Below are 18,650 nucleotides of genomic sequence, written 5' to 3' on the forward strand. Positions count from 1 at the left end.
TGCATGGTAATAGAAGGAGACCCTCAGGGTTACACAGTGGAGGAGGTAGAGAGAGAGGAGGGGAGGGGAGGGGAGAGGTGGGGAGGGGGGAGGGTGGAGGATGGGAAAGGCAGTGGAGCACAACAGACACTAGGATGGCAATTTGTAAATCAATGGATGTGTAACTGATGTGATTCTGCAATCTGTGTATGGGGTGAAGGTGGGAGTTCATAACCCACTTGAATCAAAGTGTCAAATATGATATGCCAAGAAATTTGTAACGTTTTGAACAACCCACAATAAAAAATTAAAAAAAAAAAAAGAAATAAAATAAAATAAAAAATAAATTGAACCTTCTCAAAAAAAAGTGATAGCTCTTTAAAAATATTTATTGTATGTATGACAAAAAAATTTTAATGTATATCCTATATAAAGAGCTCTTACAAATTGAAAAGAGTAAGACAAATAACTCAATTTTAAAACTTGACCAAAAGTTAAGGGGTACTTTCATATATTGTTGAATGTAATGTAAGGTGTCACGCCCAGTCTTTTTGAAAAGGGATTTGACAATTTAAAAGTGTTCTGTTTTGGAATTTAAAATATTATTTCTAGGGCTGGGGTTGTGGCTCAGACATAGAGCGCTTGCCTAGCATGCCTGAGGCCTGGGTTCAATCCTCAGCACCACATAAAATAAAAAATAAAGATATTGTGTCTACCTGTAACTAAAAAATTTTAAAAAATTAAATAAATAAAATACTTATTTCTTTAAAAAAAAAATTTTAATTTGATTTAAAAAGAGTACAGAAAGCCCATGGTATAGTGAATGTTAAAGGAAAGAACTGTTAGGATTTTAATAGTAAACTAGAGTCAGTATGGCACTGTACACAATTTTTATTGAAAGAACATTCTAAAAATTTCTGAGTTGCAACTCTAGGGTTGGTTTGTTCCACTCCTGGCTCCCTCTCTCTTTAAATGTCCTATCTTTTCCATCATTCTGACCACACATACTTAGAAAAAGAAGAATCTTCTTCTCAACCATCTGTCTTCTTTCCAACATTCATGCCCATCAGTGATGGCGTTGTGTGACACTCTCATACCCATTTTGTTCTACTGATCCCTCTTGTTATTCTTTCTGGGGTTATCACCAAAGTCTTGCTCAATGTCCAAGAACTATCTAATTGTTCCAGCTTTTGACTTAACTTATTTTTATTTGACTGAAACCTTATTATCTTCATTACACCCTTTTCTTTATCCTTCAGTGTTCTTAAACTCAAAGCTGACCTTTACCCACTCTGTTTCTCTCCCACTTTCTACCAATCTCACTTTCTACTTCAGGTTAATCTAAGCCCAAGAACTGCTTACAGGATAGTGTTCTATCATCTATCACTCTGCAGTAGGCCTGGCTAGCACTGGAGTTGAACTCCCTGGGTTAGAAGGTAGATTGAAATGTTTACCCAAATTGATGAGGAATAGGAAGAGCCAAAGAAGGATGTATAAGCTACATTACTGGAAGGTACTGAAATTAACATCAAGAAAGAAGAATTCAGTCAAATAAAAGAGATGACAGCAGGATGGAGTCTAGGAGATAGAGCCAAATGCTGGGTAGATTTCAAAAGAATAAAAAAATCCAGAGTAATTGTGGGTTTAAAGCAAAAATACTCATGATAAGTTTTGTATAAATAAAATCAGTTCTCTTATACATATTGATTCAGGGAGGTAACTACCTTTGTAAAGTTACAAATTATCTTTTGAAATTTCTTCTATCCTTATATCTCTTGTTGTTATTCTTAGAGGCTTTTGTTCATTAAGTATCTTATTAGGGGAATTTTTATAATTCAGATCTGGAATATACACTCAAGGTCCATGTATTAAAGTACTGGTTCCCAGCTTGGTGCTTTGGGAACTGATAGTAACTTTAAGAGGTGGGGCCTAATGGGAGGTCTTTAGGTCACTGTATGTGTGTGTGGTGGTTGTGGGGTGTGCCCCAGAGAGGAATAGTAGGACCAATTCACTTTTTTCTTACTCCTTTTTACATCTTGACCATGAGGTAAACAGTTTTGCTTTGCTACAGACTTATAACATGATGTCCCACCGTAGACCTAAAGCAAAAGAAGTGACTGATTTTGGACTGAAACCTGTGAGCCAAAACCTTTCCTTTTATAAGTTGATTATCTCAGTTCTTTGTTATAGTGACCAAAAAAAAATAATAATAACCCTAATTAACATAGGGATGGCATTTTTTCCTTCTAACTTCTGCCAGTGTACTGAACTATTTTTCTGTCTACTTATGCACTTCTTTGGCCTCTTCATTCATTTAATCCCTACTCCAGTGTCGTCCTGGATTCTCTATTTCTCCAATATTCCTAATCTTAGAAATGCTCTTCTAAGAACATGACGTCTCTTCAAATCTGTCATCCCTGAACCATCGCATAACTTGCTACTTAACTTCTTTTAATGCCTACTCCAGTACCCCTACCTGGTCCTCTTTTGATCAGCCCTCTCTTTGAGCAGCCTCATGCTACTAAGATCTTTCCCTTCTGCCATACTATGAGCCAGCTGCAGAGATGATTGCCTTCCTCATGTCCTTAATCTGTGACAATGTGCAGGAAGATCATGCACCTGTGCTTACTGACAGCGTGGCCCTGCATATGCTTATCATCACCTCACTCTCTGGCCCCTTTGAACTGTTAACAATCTTAGAATTTCAACTTCCTGCCTTTGCCCTTGCAGATTATTTAGGCCTCTGTTTTATAGAAAGAGGACCTGCATATCTGTCTCCAGGTTATCTTCTCTCCACCTTCAACCTGCACACTTTTTCATGCATGTTTAATTTTTCGTCTATTAATAGAAGAAGAAAACAATGTGTCTTTTTCTAAAAAATAACCTATTGGCTGTTCTTGATGTGACCCCTACTAGTTTCTTTCTTTTGTTCCTCCCTTTCCTTCTTCCCTTTGAACTTTACTCCATAAAATCCTCCCCTTTTTCGAACTTAAACTCTCTTCACTGGCTATAACATTCTGCAAATATCCTCTTCATCGCCATCTCAAAACCCCTTCCCTTGACTCTGCCCTACTTTATGAGTCCTGTGTAATCTCCTACTCTTCTACTTACTGACATTTGAGCACAGGGTTTTTCTTCTTCATTTTGTCCCATTCCCATTTGTTCCTCAGCTACCACAATTTGCACAAACCCTATAAAATGTAATCAATCAATGACTACTAGTTTAATGACTGTGTGTGTGTGTGTGTGTGTGAGTGATCAAAGTTAGAGGCTGGAACATTGCTAGAAAAATATCTACCATTTAACTATATCCCCAGCTTCCTAGATGACTCTAAAAACTCTCATCCAAATCAAGGAAAGGTATTTAATAAGATGTAATGGATAAAAAAAATATGGGTTATAGAAAAAGAGAATTAGACAACTGTGTCTCCCTGGACGTATACATGGAGGTCAGTGGCACTTGCCATTGAAGTCATCAGAAGGTGGCAGTAGGCCACTGGAAGGCTGATATGGATCTCTTTCTAGAGTTGGGTGAGGCCAGTGCACTGATGTCTATCTTAGACCTAGCAAATTTAAATGAGGACAGATAGTCTGGCCAGATTTGGAAAAGCAAGCTGGAAGAAAGTATGCTATGTTGTTTATATAGCCAGAGTTCATCAGGACAAGGCCTTACAAGCATCATAAGAAAGACAGAGAGCATGAGGTTGTCTTATTGTCTGCATAGAGTGCTGTCAGGAAGACGGAAGAGGCCTGAATAAAAGAAAAGGTGAGAGTCCTGTGGCTAAATTAGTAAGCAGCTAGTTAGAATAGAGATGTGTATGATCACACTGAGACTACATGGGGGAGAGAGTTCCAGGAGGGGCCCCGAGCAGTCAATGAAGAAATCACAAAAGTTCTGCCCTCAGTGAACAGCTGGCCTTAAACATATGCAAGGTCCGAGGACACAGCCTATTTTGGAATTTGCTGGTCCAGTGAATGCCAGGCCCTCTCACAGCCTGCACACAGAGATGTGTTGTAGAAAGAGAAGGAGCCAATCAAGAGAACTCCTCTGGTTGGAGACTTGCCACCTTCATCACATCCTAGCTAGAACAAAGATGAGAGAAGTGTGTTCTTTAAATGTCTAACTAGAATGTTGACTAAAACACAGAATTAGATATTTGATCTTCTGGATCAAATCTGTTTTACAGCATAAGGTAATTCAGTATGTCTGTTGCCTCAGAAAGGACAGAGAACTATATGACTGATTTACTTTGTATCTGGTGGAAGATGAGGAAATTAGCTCCTCATAATAGATTTAATGAGTCAATGAAAGACAAAAATTGATCTGTGATTGCTTCTTATGATTCTTGGTTTTTCATTGTGATCATTCCATTGTCTTTTTCATGATCTCTTCCTTAGGTGCTCCTATATGCTACTTCTCTGATTTGTTTCATGTCTCTTGCTGGTCACTCCTTGTTAATACGCCCCTTCAATTTACACATCTGTGTCCACAGTTTCAACCGCTGCACACATGTTAATGACTCTTGAAGAGATTATCATCTATTCAGTTTCTTACCATGGGCACCAGATATCTCTGAGATTTTACACTTGTGTATCTCACAAGCAATTCATTTTTTTTTTTTTTTTGGTACTGGTAATTAAACCCTGGGCCACTCCACCACTGAGCCACATCTCCAATTTGTTTTCTTATTTTTTTTTTATTTTGAGTTAGGGTCTCACTAAGTTTCTGAGGGTCTTACTACATGGCTGAAGCTGACCTCAAACTTGGAATCCTCCTGCCTTCACCTCCTAAATCACTGGGAATCCAGTGTGAGTGAGTACACCCAACTGCATTCCATTCTGAATATAGCCACAGAACTAATATCCTTTATGTTAGTTTTCTCAACCACCCCCCAAATAAACAAATGTCTCATGCCATCCTCACCTTAATAGAAGAAATATAAACCTTCAAGTACTTATTCTAAACCACTAATGTTTGAGTGGGACTTGTAATTATCTTTGTATTGGTAGAATTGGTTCTGATATGAAGTAGAATTGATACTTGTAATTCTCTTTGTATTGGTAGAATTGGTTCTGATATGAAGTAGAATTGATAACAGGCCACTGCTGGGAAAAGATATGGAAGGCAAGGGTCACCATATATAATGCAGCTCCTCTGAAAAGAATAGAAAGGATAAAACGTCCCATGACCTCTTGGGGCCCAAGGCAGTCAGCAGAATTTGCCATGTGCATTGCTTACAATTTGAGTTGACCCTTCTATTCCACTGATGAATTTTGCTGTCTCTTTTCACTTTAGCATTGATAATCATTGGAGAGGAAATCCTCTAGCACAGAAGGTCATAGAGGAAAAATATTTCAAAATTTGACAATGAGAATTGCTTGAGTTTATATGTTTACTCATCATTGAGAAGGGATAAAAATGGACTTTCTTCTTTTTATGTTTTCCAATTTCTTGAATGATAGTGTTCTTGAATGTCTTTGTTGGCTTCTGGTTGTTATTGTATATAGACTCACTTTAGCTATTTTGAAAATGCTTACAAAAATGGCTAAAATATATGGGAATCCATCTAGCATGAGAAATGTTTATTTCTTGAAGGAAAAAGTTCACTCGGTCTAAATGTCTATGGACATATAGTATAGGAAAATAACTAAGTGCTTATGTTAAAAAAATTAAATAGGAAGAAATTAGCTAAAATCAACTGATTGTGTTTGAACTCTAGGTACTATGGCAAATGCTTACAAATATAAATTTATTAATTTCCAATATCTACAATAAAATGTGTTTTGTTGTTAAGAAGATAAAATATCATTGTTATTTCTTAATCAATTTTGGAAAACACACTGACTTCCTCATCTGAATTTTTCGTTTCCATATTCAGAGACTCATATTCATCCCTCCATAAAGCTCACACCTATTCCCTCTCTTTATTATTCATTGCAATGTTTGCTGTCTTTTTTTTTCTTGGTTTATTTTCTACAAAATAAAATAGAACCTGATCCTAAACTGTAGAAACAATAGCAAAAATCCACCCAACACACCCATAAGTTCCCAGAAACGATCTGGAAAAGCGTTCACCTGTTTCCCCCTCAAAAGGTTCATTCTTCAAAAGTTACCAATCAGAAAAAGGGGGCATATATGTAAAAGAGCTGATTCAAGTTTAAACACTCCTCCATTTATCTCTGACACATAAAGCAAACATGGTTTAATCAGTATTGAAAACAACGAGGCAAACAAAGATGTCTTCCAGCTGAAAAAAATCAATACAGCAAAAAAGGCATATTGTATGTGTATAACCCCAAAACAATGAGACAAAAATGAACTGTATTCACTTTGTCTCAGAGCCATATTTGACCCTCTGCCCTCTCTAGGGCTGTCCTCTTGTTGACCTGTACCTGTGATTCCTCTTTCCCCAGACCTAAGTCTGCTCCAGTTCCTCTGATGCTCTACTATTTCCTTATATAACATCTGCCTGTTACAACCCTCAAGGTTTCCCCTGATGATGAATCCTCTCTGTGTTCATTAGTCACAGTTTGCCTTGTGTAAGCCTTAAGGAGTTAGGAGGATCACTACTTGCCTTATTTACCAGCTGATGTTCCTTGAACTCTAATTGTCCTCAGGTGACAGAGAATAAGGCTCTAGGCTGGCCAAGAATCCGAAAGCTCAGACTGCTAAAACACGAGGAAAACTTCTGTCATGAGATTCTTTTTGATTGTACTGCAGACGTTCTCCATTTTAACACTGTGTTGTAAATTTGGTTGGGTAATCTTTTCACATGCCTCTTTCCAATTGATCTCAATTTGGTGTTTACTCTGAGCACCAGCTCAAATGACTTCAAATGACAGCAGACAACTTTCTTGTCAACTGATCTCCTTTTATGGTGTGACAATGGAAAGTTTGGGAGGGATGTGTCTCCTAGATTCCTGCTTCTCTGTGACTCTGTAAGACAGCTGGCTGTCATCTGGGTCTCATCATGTATCAGTCTAGCCTGAGCTTACTCACAAGGTGGTGGCCGTGATTCAGAAAGACAGCAAAAATCTGCCAAGGCACTTGAAGTCTTTGCTTGAAACTACTTCAGTGTTAGTTTAGTCTTATTCTATTTGATAAAGCAAGTCACAAGGCCTGCCCATATTCAGGAGTGGGAAAACAGATTCCACTTTTTGGTAGAAAGAACTATACAGTTGTAAAGGACATGCACAGAGGGAAAGGTCAAAAACTGTGGTCATTTTTGCAGTCTCCCACAGTTCTATAAATGTATTTTCTCCCTTATTATAGATCACGTGTGATCTTGCAAGAAATGTCAGTTTTTATATATCCACAGTGGGCTTCCAATGTGATGTAATAGGAATAACATGGTGTGGGACTTAGGAGTGTTGCAGTTCCAGTTTGGCTTTCCCTCTAGACCAGGTATATTAGCTTCTTCTTGCTGATGTAATAAATTACTACAAATTTAGTGTCTTAAAACAACACAAATCTATTATCTTATGATTCTGGAGGTCAGAGGTCCTAAATTAGTTTTGCTGGGCTAAAACCAAAGTGTCAGCAGGCCACCTGAGCTTCTTCTGGAGACTCCAGGAGAAAATTCATTTTCTTTATTTTCCCAGTTTCTAGAGGCCACCCACATTCTTTAACTCATGGCTCCTTCCTTCACCTTCAAAACTAGCAGAGTCATTTTTTTTCTCTGGCCTCTGCTTATGTCCTTGTATTTTTTTTTTCTCTCTGATGCTCACTCTCTTACATTTCTAAGAAGGCATGTGATTATTTTGGGTGTTCTTGGATAATCCAGGATAACATCTTCATCTCAAAATCATTAACTACATCTGGAAAGTAAGGAACACATTGACAAGTACTAGGAATTAGGACTTGGACATTGTTGTGTTCCATAATTCATCATCCAATGACCAAATTCAGTCGTCTGCGGCCCAAGGCTCAAATCTGGCCTGCCACCTGCTTATGTCAATAAAGTTTTACTGGAGTACAACAATGGTCATCTTTTACATGTTGTCTATAGCTGCCTTCTGACTGCAGCAGCAGAATTCAGAAACAACAGAGATCATATAACCCACAAAGCCTGAAATACTGTCTGGGCCTCAGTGGATTAAGATTGCAGAAAGTGCAACTAGATTTACTTCCATCTTGGGCTAGTTTCTTCATCTCTAAGCATCATAAAATCATAACATTATAGACTTGGAAAGAATCTTAAGAGTAATTTGGGTTGAATTCTGTCCTGTGCATTTCTGTGCATATATCACCTTTTCATAAATAAATGGTCAATGCCTATTCAACTTCTGCTCCAAAAACATAGAGCTAAAAAGACCCTGATGTCTTGTGAAGTAGTAGAGTTTCTTCCCCAAAATTATAATCCTGAGTCAGATAGAAATATGTTCTTCATATTGAAAACACAGTTTCAATCCTGTGATTTTCTTCTAATTTTTTACCTAAGTTTTTGCCCATGGCCAGGGAGAATAAATATAATTTAATTTCTCTTGTACTTGAAAGTCCTTTAAAATTTTGAATCCACTATCATGTCTCAAAGTAATTTGTGTGATTAGGTAGAGTGTCAAAGTAGAAGGAGGGAAGGTTCTCAGATACAGATTCTCACTAGGCAAGTTCTTCTCTAGACAGGAATGGCTCATACCATTGTATGAATGCCACAGAGTAACTGCCCCAGTCCAGTTTTGATGAGTTCTCATACTCATGCCTGGGAATGCCTCACCCAAAAGAGTGATTTGGGCATTTTTAACTTCTCCCTTTCCTGTGAGAGTATTAACACCCTATTTCCTCTGCAATAAGCTATGTGAGTATGACTTCCGACTACAGCAAATTGGATCACCTGCCTCCAAGGTCTTTTGTATAATTCTGATTCTTGCTGCAGGAGAATATGGATGTTGTAGTAGGCATCATGAAAGAACTGAGAAGCTCAGTGAGACCACACCTCCATTGCAGACAGGAAATGTGCTTAATTCTGGAAAGCCACACCCTTCCACAATGCATTGGGGTTCTCCCTGAATCCTGCGCAAGGGTGCTGAATTGAGAACTACCTGGTCTTAAGGAGTCTAAACAGAAACCAGCTCTTAAAGAAAAGCTATCTATTCCTCAGGGGTGAAGTCAGTGATGATATAGAGTTATGGCAATAAAAAGGAGCTCAAAAGAGCTGAATTTTCATCACAGGTGCAGGCCACATTTGAATTTCTATCTGGAGTCCTAAGTCAAAAACTTTCCCAATGTATTATTCAACAGTATTTGTTGAGACTTCACTTTGTGCTAGCCTGTGTGCTTGCGACTGATGGGCGAACACTCCTGGCCCAATTTCTCTAATTTGCCTTCAAGCCCCTTTTTTTATTCATCACTGATTCTTGTTCAGAATTCCTCAGCAATTTCATATCTATTCTTTCTTCATTCTTTGTGTAGAATGTCTTCATCATCCTTCTGTCAGCAAATTAGAAAGTCAGGAGTAACTCCATTTCCTTCTTCCCTTTTCAATTTGTCACCCATGTACTACCAATCTTATTTATTGATCATTTCTTAATTCTACCCCCCTCATTTCCAAGGCTCCTTACTGATGCCCTAATTTAGAAATATCTGCCTTCTCCTCCTTACCTTTCCAGCTTTATTAATCACCAATCCCCACTCTGAATTAATATCCACAAATTCTATATTGTTTGTATTTTCACACCCTCTCCTATTTTCTCTTTTCTCTTTATTTTCTTCCCTCTCTGATTTGCCTGACATCCTACTATTCATCTTTAAAAATTCAGCCCAAGTATCTCTTGCAAGATTTCTTCTTAATACAGGTTGAGTGAGTATCCTTTATCTGAAATGTATGGGACAAGAAGTATTTTAGATTTTGATTTTTTTTAAATTTTGGAATATTTTATATATGTAATGAGATATCATGGGGTTGGGACCCAGATCAAAACCCAAAATTCATTTATATATGTAACACACACATACCCACGGACATGAAATTTATCTTATACACATATCCTGAAAGTGAGTTTATGCAATATTTTTAGTGTATCTGCATTTTGTTTTGTTTATGGCCCATCTTATGAGCTCAGGTGTGAAACTTCAGTTGTGGCATCTTATCAGTGCATAAAATGGTTTGGATTTTGGGAATATCTCCAATTTGGGATTTCCAGGTTAGGGATGCTCAACTGGTACTTCTTACTCATCCTTTCCCCTCTACCAGACTTGATAGTTGTTCCTTTTTTGTGCCCCTAAATACTCAGCATATATCTTTGTTAATGTACTAATTTTTCTTTTATATTAAATTGTGAGACCCTTGAGGACAGAAGCAACTCTTCAGTATTCATTTTTATGTACTCAGTGTTTATTCCAGTCCTGGAATATAACTGGCCCACAGTGAAGGCTATTTGTCTCAATCAGTGTTTAGGTACCCTGAGTCGGGGCTCCTTACAGAAGAGTGTTGTGCAAAGAGAAATGTCAACAAAGTGATCAATATTTTGGCATATCTCCTAGGACTCCCTATTACAACTCTCCCCTAGATGATGAAGTTTCTGACAATGATGTCTATTATTGAAACTCACTCATTTCCTTAATAGTTATGTTTATGCAATAATAATAATTAGAATAACTCTTTTACTTACTGTTTGTGTAACTAGAAGAAACTCCCAAGAAAGGAAAATACATGAGATTCATGATTGAAGAGACAGAGGTCAATTAACATCTTTCCCATTGTATCTGGTAGATACTCAGTTACATAAGGGCCTAAACGACTCTAACAGCAGCATGCTGGTGGAGATGAGTGTGCTTTCCTCCTGTTTTGTTTATCATAATGAACTGGTCAATAAACATCACAAATTGTTTATCTATATAAATCTTGACAGATTACTCTTTATGAAATCCATTTAGCAAGTGAGGTTTTCCCATAAGGATGAAAAATGAAGATTTTAAACAGATTGCGGGAGAAGCTCTGGCTGTACCAGGAGAGTCAGTGTAATAAAGGTTTCTTTATATTAATATTACAAAAACCATTTATCCTGGCAAAATCAATATCACAATTCATCTTAGTTTGGTGTTTCTCTTTCTAAGTTTAAAATGTCTTTTCCTTTATTGTGTATAATTTTGTTTTAATAAGTGTGAAATATATTTCATTTAGCAGGTACTCTCAAGGAGGATAACTTATAAAATGACATCAAACTTGTAGCTTATTTGCTAAAGAGTCTTAGAAAATTTTAAAATTATGTTTGAGTGGCTGAGAAATTTACAGGAATCATTTTACTTAAACCCTAATTACAAAATTATTCCCTGTGTCCTTTGGTCTAGAAACAAACTACAGTATTCAGAAAAGTCTCCTCTGATGTACTTCAATTAGGAAAAATTCTTTCTTACTGAAATTAAGCAATTATAACGAGTCATATACATTCAATATAACAATGGCTGGAAGAAGAGACCATAAAATCAGGCATAGACACATTTAATTACTCAAAGCATTGCATGCTTTCCTAAGTAGTGATTTATTTATTCCATTTGGATTTGGAACTTAATATCCCATGGATATTGACATAACTGACTTCGAGTTATGCATGTAGCTGCTGGCTGGGAGAAAATAGAACTACATCAAGGAAAGGAATTATGTTATACACTGGCAACTATTACTCTAAATGTACTGTATGTAAAATAAGTGTGATTGTCTCATGAGTGAATGGTAATAAAAACTGAAATACTCAAGAGATGCTTTTTCATGAGTGGTATAGTGATATATATATATGTGTGTGTGTGTGTGTGTGTGTGTGTGTGTGTGTGTATACATACACACACACACACATACACATATATACTCATGCATCTAGAGAAGCTTGCCTCTTATTGTTTATGTTCACCAAGATTACATTAAAAGCCTACGGGCAATATGCTCTAATAGCATATAATGAAATTAAGAGCAAATCGAATATTTCATTACTTCTGTAATTCCATTTTAATTTCTATACATAATTTTCTTTAGCTCTAATACATAATCTAAACAAACCATCTACTTGAAATGGAATTCTGATACAATGCATATAGATAAAAGACCTAATATAGTTGTTTGTAGGAAGGGAAAAAATATCCTTTTATCGTGACCATAAAAAGGGCAAACTACAGTATAGTGGTTTTCAAGAGAAACTGTACTTTATTTATTCCCAAGGGGATATTAGTCCATAAAACAAATTTGCAGCTTATTTGGCAGTATCTTAGCTTTTATCAGCCTTTTTAAGGGTGTTGAATGATTACCCAAGAGATCACACTGTAAAAATTGCAGTGGGATAAAGCAACTCTACCCACCATCGTCTTTATTAGAACATATAGGTGAATCCATTTACTATGGTTTGAAACGCACCACATGGAGTGTCCCTGTTTAAATGGCCTTCTTGTGATGCTTTTGCATTGCTAATACTTTGTGGCATCAAATTGTTTATCCCAATCAATGCCATGAGCGTAGGCTGTGTTGGAATAATTCACTCTAGGAAACAGGTTTTGGTTTGTTATGACAAAGTGCCAGTACTGTTATTTTCACGAACAACTTTGAGTTCAAGAACTTTAAGTTCCAGTAAGTGATATTAGTATCTCAGTAAATTAACACATTTTCATAAATTAGAATAATGCTCTATTCTCTAACCATTATGGGTAAGTGAATTCAGTACATAAAATAGCAAATGAAATATATTGTCTACTGGGGCAAAATTTACAGTATCCTTAAGTAAACAACTGGTATTTAGGCTAATCCAGAAGAGTCATCATGGCCTCAAAAATAAAGGAATATAACAATTTGTGGGGGGTCATTAATTAGTTTACAAAGGCAAGACATTCTGTAGCTTCCCATGAGCAGAATTTTCATAAAGAGCTGTTCTGTTTTGTGTTTGTGTAGCTGAAGCGTCCTTTTCAATATGTTGACTAAAACAGACTATTTACTCCACAATGTTATTGATAGGTATAACTTATACGATGAATTATTAATCAAAACACTATTCTCTTGATGGTTTATTTGTCTTGTTTTCAGATGTCAGCCTTGTAATTGTCATCTCTCAGGAGCCTTGAATGAAACCTGTCACTTGGTCACAGGCCAGTGTTTCTGTAAACAATTTGTCACTGGTTTGAAGTGTGATGCTTGTGTTCCCAGTGCAAGCCATTTGGATGTCAACAATCTGTTGGGTTGCAGCAAAAGTAAGTGACCTCTGGCCCATGCTGGTGTAGGAAGAACCAGGACCCAGGGAAGGACATCTCACTAGTGTTTTTGTTGTTGTTTTTCTAACTCCATTGAGAACCTATCAGGAAGGCCTAGAAACAATATAAGAAATTTAGGTGAGAGGGTTTTTTTTTAAATTATTCAAAATACACTAAATGAAATGAGTATAATTTTTCTGGATTAAATAAATGGAAATAATTAAGTGATTATGTATATAATGGAAATCAGGATTTCTCAGGATGCAAGACTTTATGTGCTAAAATCAGGACAGTGCTAGTTAAATAGAAATGGTTGGTAACCCTACTACACAGAGACACTTACAGGTAATTTTCTATGAGAATTATTTATATTTATTATGAGTTTCATATTTTTTCATCCCTCCAATATTATGAACACTATCTATGATTAGTTGTTTATTGATATTATTATCATTATTTTTCATAGTATATTGATTCCTATGATTGCCACTCTTTTCTTTTTGTTACATTAATTATTTTAACATCTCCAACTTTGGATGTTTATTTTTTATTTTTGAATATTGACTATTTACATATGCATGAAGAAAATGCTTTTGTGCGCTATGTCACATGTCAAGAATACTGAAATGATGTGGAACACTGCCTCTGCTTTCGAGTTGCATATATTCAAGTGGTAGAAACAGGTTCACAAACATATGTATATATGGGACTAGGATAGAGGTGTGTCCGAGTAGCCTTTTGACTCAGCCTGGACTGAGTCATGTTTTATTTAATCACATTTAGGTTTTTAATTCCTTAAAGCCAAAGATTACGTTTTAGTATCTTTTGATTTCTCAACACCATTCTCCACTACCTTAAATTGGACCTCTCAAGGTCACCAGCAGTCCCACAATTTCATAACATATTGATGTTTTCTCTTTGTTTACTTGAAGATCACATATCCTTACCTTTTCCAGAATTCCTAAGACATGCCTGCTGGGAACATGTGGTAAGGAGCCCTCTACAACATATTGTGCTATGCATATTCTCCTTGGGGTGTCCTGAGACTGTCATGAGTCACAATGCTAGGAAATGCCACAAGTCATGACAGATCATCACAAGCCAGCATGCCTGGAATTAGCTGTCTATATATTTAAGGGGGATAGAGAGAGAGGTGGAAATAAATAATGGTCCATTGGGCTCCACAGCAACTGTACTGTAGGTTTTAACTTAATGGAAGACAGAGTATAGATAATAATTAAGGCTCAGTCAGATTTTGTACCTGTGTAGCTTCTCTTCAGTATCCTTTATTTCATTAATCCCTATGGATTAATGAAATAAGTAAAACTTTAGGTATTTATGTTTCTCTTGAGAAAGGACTAGCATAACTGCCTTGTATTGGTACTTTATAAGCACAGATCTATATTTCATTGACCATTTAATGAATATTTGTTATTCAGTAATTATCTATATAATTGGTTGATTTGTTCGCAATAAACCTTCCAGCATATTGGTGACTTTTGATTGGCTCTGCCATTAATTTTACGTGAAAATGCTGTACCTGCTCCACACTTTAATTTTTACTGACTATTCTTCCATCTGAGGTAGAATCTAAGAATCATACCTGTGGCAAAACTGAGTAGTCTGATCACTGGAGACCTAGCCTCCATTTCTTGGTAGTGATAGATATTTACCTTTATCTTAAGCCTTTCCTTCTCTGGACCAAACATTCTTGGTCATTCGAAGTGCCTGATTTGTCATAATTTTCAAAACTTTCATATTCCCAATTATTCTTCTCTGGATAGATTCTTCTTGATTTTATATCCTTTTAAAATTGTGATCCTTGATATTAAACACATCCCTTCACCTGCCATGGTTGTTACTGCTACCATTTTAAGTTTGTATATAACAAAATCTGCAGCGCTGTGTAAATTTGGAAGATCAATGTCACTTTTAAAAATTAGGACAGGTCCTTCCCTTTAGAGGAAGTTGAAATCTAGCAAGAACAATAGACATGAGAGTAGAGGGGAGGCAGGAAATGCTCGCTGTGGGATGAATGTGAAGAGACCCTTCTTTCCTGTTCCACCTTGATTTTCACAGGTGCTTGCTTTTTATCCTAGTAATAACCATCCAGAAAAAGGGCTTCACAAAGATGTGATGTGATCCAAGGGAATGTTGTGCTATGTATTGAAACTGTGAACTACAACATGCTAATATTTGTCTCTGTGTCCATTAAATATCAAAAATGTGTTCTTCTTAAAAATTGTCATGGTGCACCTCTACACAGGTTAGGAAATCTGGGATGATGACTATTGTTATATTTTCTACTTCCCTAGAGGCCACTGATAATAGTTCAGCAATATCATCTGTGTTTTTACTTTTTTTTTTTTTTTGCCCGGGGGGCAGTGTGGGGCAGGAAGTAGGAGTGGGATTCTAGAATATTTCCAAAGTGTTGAAGAATTAAATTCAAATAAAAAAATTAGTCTCTTTGACAGTATGCTTCCCTAATGGGTGGTTCTTTACTTTACTATCAACACTGGTTTCATAGTTGCAAAATTATGGTCATTTTCCTTGATAGGGGCAATAGAAGCAAAACAAGGATTAAATAGTTGAATTGTTTTGCATGTGTCCCTAGTGAATGATCCAGGTTGTCCTAAATATGTGACAGTGTCAAGACTTGAATGCAAATAAGCTATGAATGGCTAAATGTTCAAGTTTGTGTATATACATGCTTTTTACATTAGTCATCTTTTTTTACCCATACTTTAGTTATCAGAAAGCTCTATAGTTCTCCTTTTATTAACAGCTTTATTGAAGTATAATTTATATATCACAATTTATGTGTGTAGCATAATGAATTTTAGGCAATTTATGGTTTTGTAAGCATAACTATAATACAGGTGTATTCTATTATTTCAATAAAGTTCCCTTGTGCCCATAAACAGTTAATATCCACTTCCACTTCTAACCCTCAACAATTAGATATATGGTTTTTTTAGATATATGGTTTTGATGCAGCAATTTTCTTGGAGATTTATTATAAATGAAATCATACAATATTTAGGCGTTTATAGGTAGCTTCTTAGCAAAATGTTTTTGAGATTCATCCATGATTTTGCATGTCCTAATAGTTTGCTCTTATTAATTGCTGAGTAGTGTAGCATTCATGGATGGACAATGCTTTGTTTCTCCATTGATCTGTTGATATGTGGATTGTTTCTAAGTGTTATTTGTTATGAATAGTGCTTCAATCAACATATGGTTACAAATCTCTGTATATATATTTTTAAAAAAAAAAAACTCTTGGGTATACCTGGGAGTAAAAAACTTGTTTGTATGGTAAGTCTATTTTTAATTTTTAGAAGAAACTGTCAATGTCTTTCCCATTGGGGCTGTACCATTTTACATTTGCATCAGCAATTTATGGGAGGTCCAATTTCTTTACAGTTTCAACAACATTCAATATTGTTTTATTATTGCCATTTGATGAGTGTGCTGTGGTATCTCACATTGGTCATTTGTATTTTTCCAAATGAATAATCTTGTCAAGCAACTTTTCATGTGTGTTGTCATTTTTTTTTGCAAAGTGTCTCTCAATTCTTATGCCCATGTTTTATGAGTTATCTTCTTATTGAGTTAAAGAATTTCTTACATATTTGAGATACAACTTGCAAATATTTCCTCCAATGATGTGAATTCCTTTTTCATATTCTTAATGATACATTTTAAAGAATTCAAACTTTTTATGCTTATGAAGTATAATTTAGCAAGTTTTTTCTTCATGGATCATATTTTTATATCCAATCTAAGTCATCTTTGCTTCGCCAATGGAACAAAAATTTTCTCAGTGTTTTCTCCTCAGTGTTTGACATTTTAATTGTGTGTGAGCATGCACATACACACACACCTGCTTCTGAAATATTTTGAACTAATTTTGCATACATCATGAGGTAAGCATATGAGTTCCTTATTTTTATTTTTTTTTGGTACATGAATATTCAAATGTTCTTATAACATTTGTTGAAATTATTATCCATTTCTCATTGAGTTGCCTGAGCATCTATGCAAAAAAATCAACTGGCATCATAGTTTACATATTCAATAGTGAAATACTAGAAATATCCCCCCCCCCTTACTATTAGGCACAATAGAAGGATGCTTACTTTTGTGGCTGCCATTCAACATCATAATGCTTATGTTAGCCAGCATATTTAGACAAGAAAGAGAAGTAGAAGTAGTTAAAATTGAAAAGAAAAATTTGAATTTTATGATTGTTTTTCTATTTTTGCAAAAAAATACAAAATTTATTGTGTTTTATAGACCAGAAATGAACCATCTGAAAAAGAAATTAGGAAAGCAATTCCATTTACTATGTATCAAAATTTAACCAACCAAATGGAAAACTCGTATACCTTAGACTGAAAGAAAATATAAAATAATGGAAAGAGATCCCATGTTTGGATGACATTTTCACTAAGACAACAATACTACCCAAAGCAGTCTATAGATTCAAGGCAATTCCTATCAGAATCTCAATGCCATTTTTTTTCAGAAATAGAAAAACCTAACCCAAAATTGAAATATAATCTAAAGGGCCCTAGAAGCCAAACAATTTTGAAAAAGAAGATACAGGATTCATACTGCTTGATTTAAAACTATGACTATAAAGCTACAGTGATCAAAGCAATGTGGTACTGCCTCTAAGACAGATGTATAGTGGAAGCTAGTTCAAAATAAGGAGAAGAGAGAGGTGGGGAGAGAGAGGGAATGGAAAAGGGAGACATGTATTCCATTTGTGATAGAACAAATATCAATGGAGTAGATGAAGGGGAATGAAGGGAAGTAAGCAGGGATGAGATAATGGAAAGAGTGGAATGAATTTGACCTAGCTTTCCTGCATACATATGTGAATATATCACAGTGAATCTTACTGATTAAAACAGACAAACAAACAAACAAACAAAAAAAACAAAAACAAAAAAAAAAACCTCTAAGTAAATAACAAAGAGATCAGTAGAGTAAGGGGATGGAGGAGGGGTAAGGTAAAGGGGAGGGAACAGGGAAACACTAAGGACAGAATTAGAGCAAATTATATTCCATGCTTTTATAATTATATCAACATGAATCCTAATGTATAAATAAAAAGAACCAATTAAAAAAAAGTAAGCAGAACTTAGTGTCGCACCAAGTGGCTCAGGAGGCTGAGGCAGGAGGATCATGAGTTCCAATCCATTCTCAGAAACTCAGTGAGGCCCTAAGCAACTTAGTGAAATCATGTCTCTAAATAATATACAAAAAGGGGCTGGGGATAAGACTCAGTGGTTAAATGCCCCAGGGTTCAATGCCCAGTACCAATAAATAAATAAACAAATATTTATTTCCAAGTTATTGACTAAATTTTTCTTGGTCTTGATATATGGGAGTCTGGGTTCTGGATTGTGTTTAAATCTGTTTATGGTGTTTTAACCCATTTTTAGTATCTAACTTGATGTAATAAAAATATTCCTTAATGAGAGAGAAAGAGGGA

General features: G+C 35.8%; 1 protein-coding gene across 1 annotated transcript in view; it reads left to right on the top strand.

The window, feature by feature from the left end:
- Ush2a (usherin) overlaps positions 1–18,650 on the top strand; it is a 740,698-nt gene that overhangs the window by 201,425 nt on the left and 520,623 nt on the right. Inside the window, exon 15 of the mRNA XM_015483330.2 lies at positions 12,981–13,144. Coding sequence (XP_015338816.1) covers positions 12,981–13,144 — 164 coding nt within the window. The remainder of the gene's footprint in view (positions 1–12,980; positions 13,145–18,650) is intronic.

Source organism: Marmota marmota, unplaced genomic scaffold, assembly GCF_001458135.2.
Source record: "Marmota marmota marmota unplaced genomic scaffold, marMar, whole genome shotgun sequence".
NCBI lineage: Eukaryota > Metazoa > Chordata > Mammalia > Rodentia > Sciuridae > Marmota > Marmota marmota.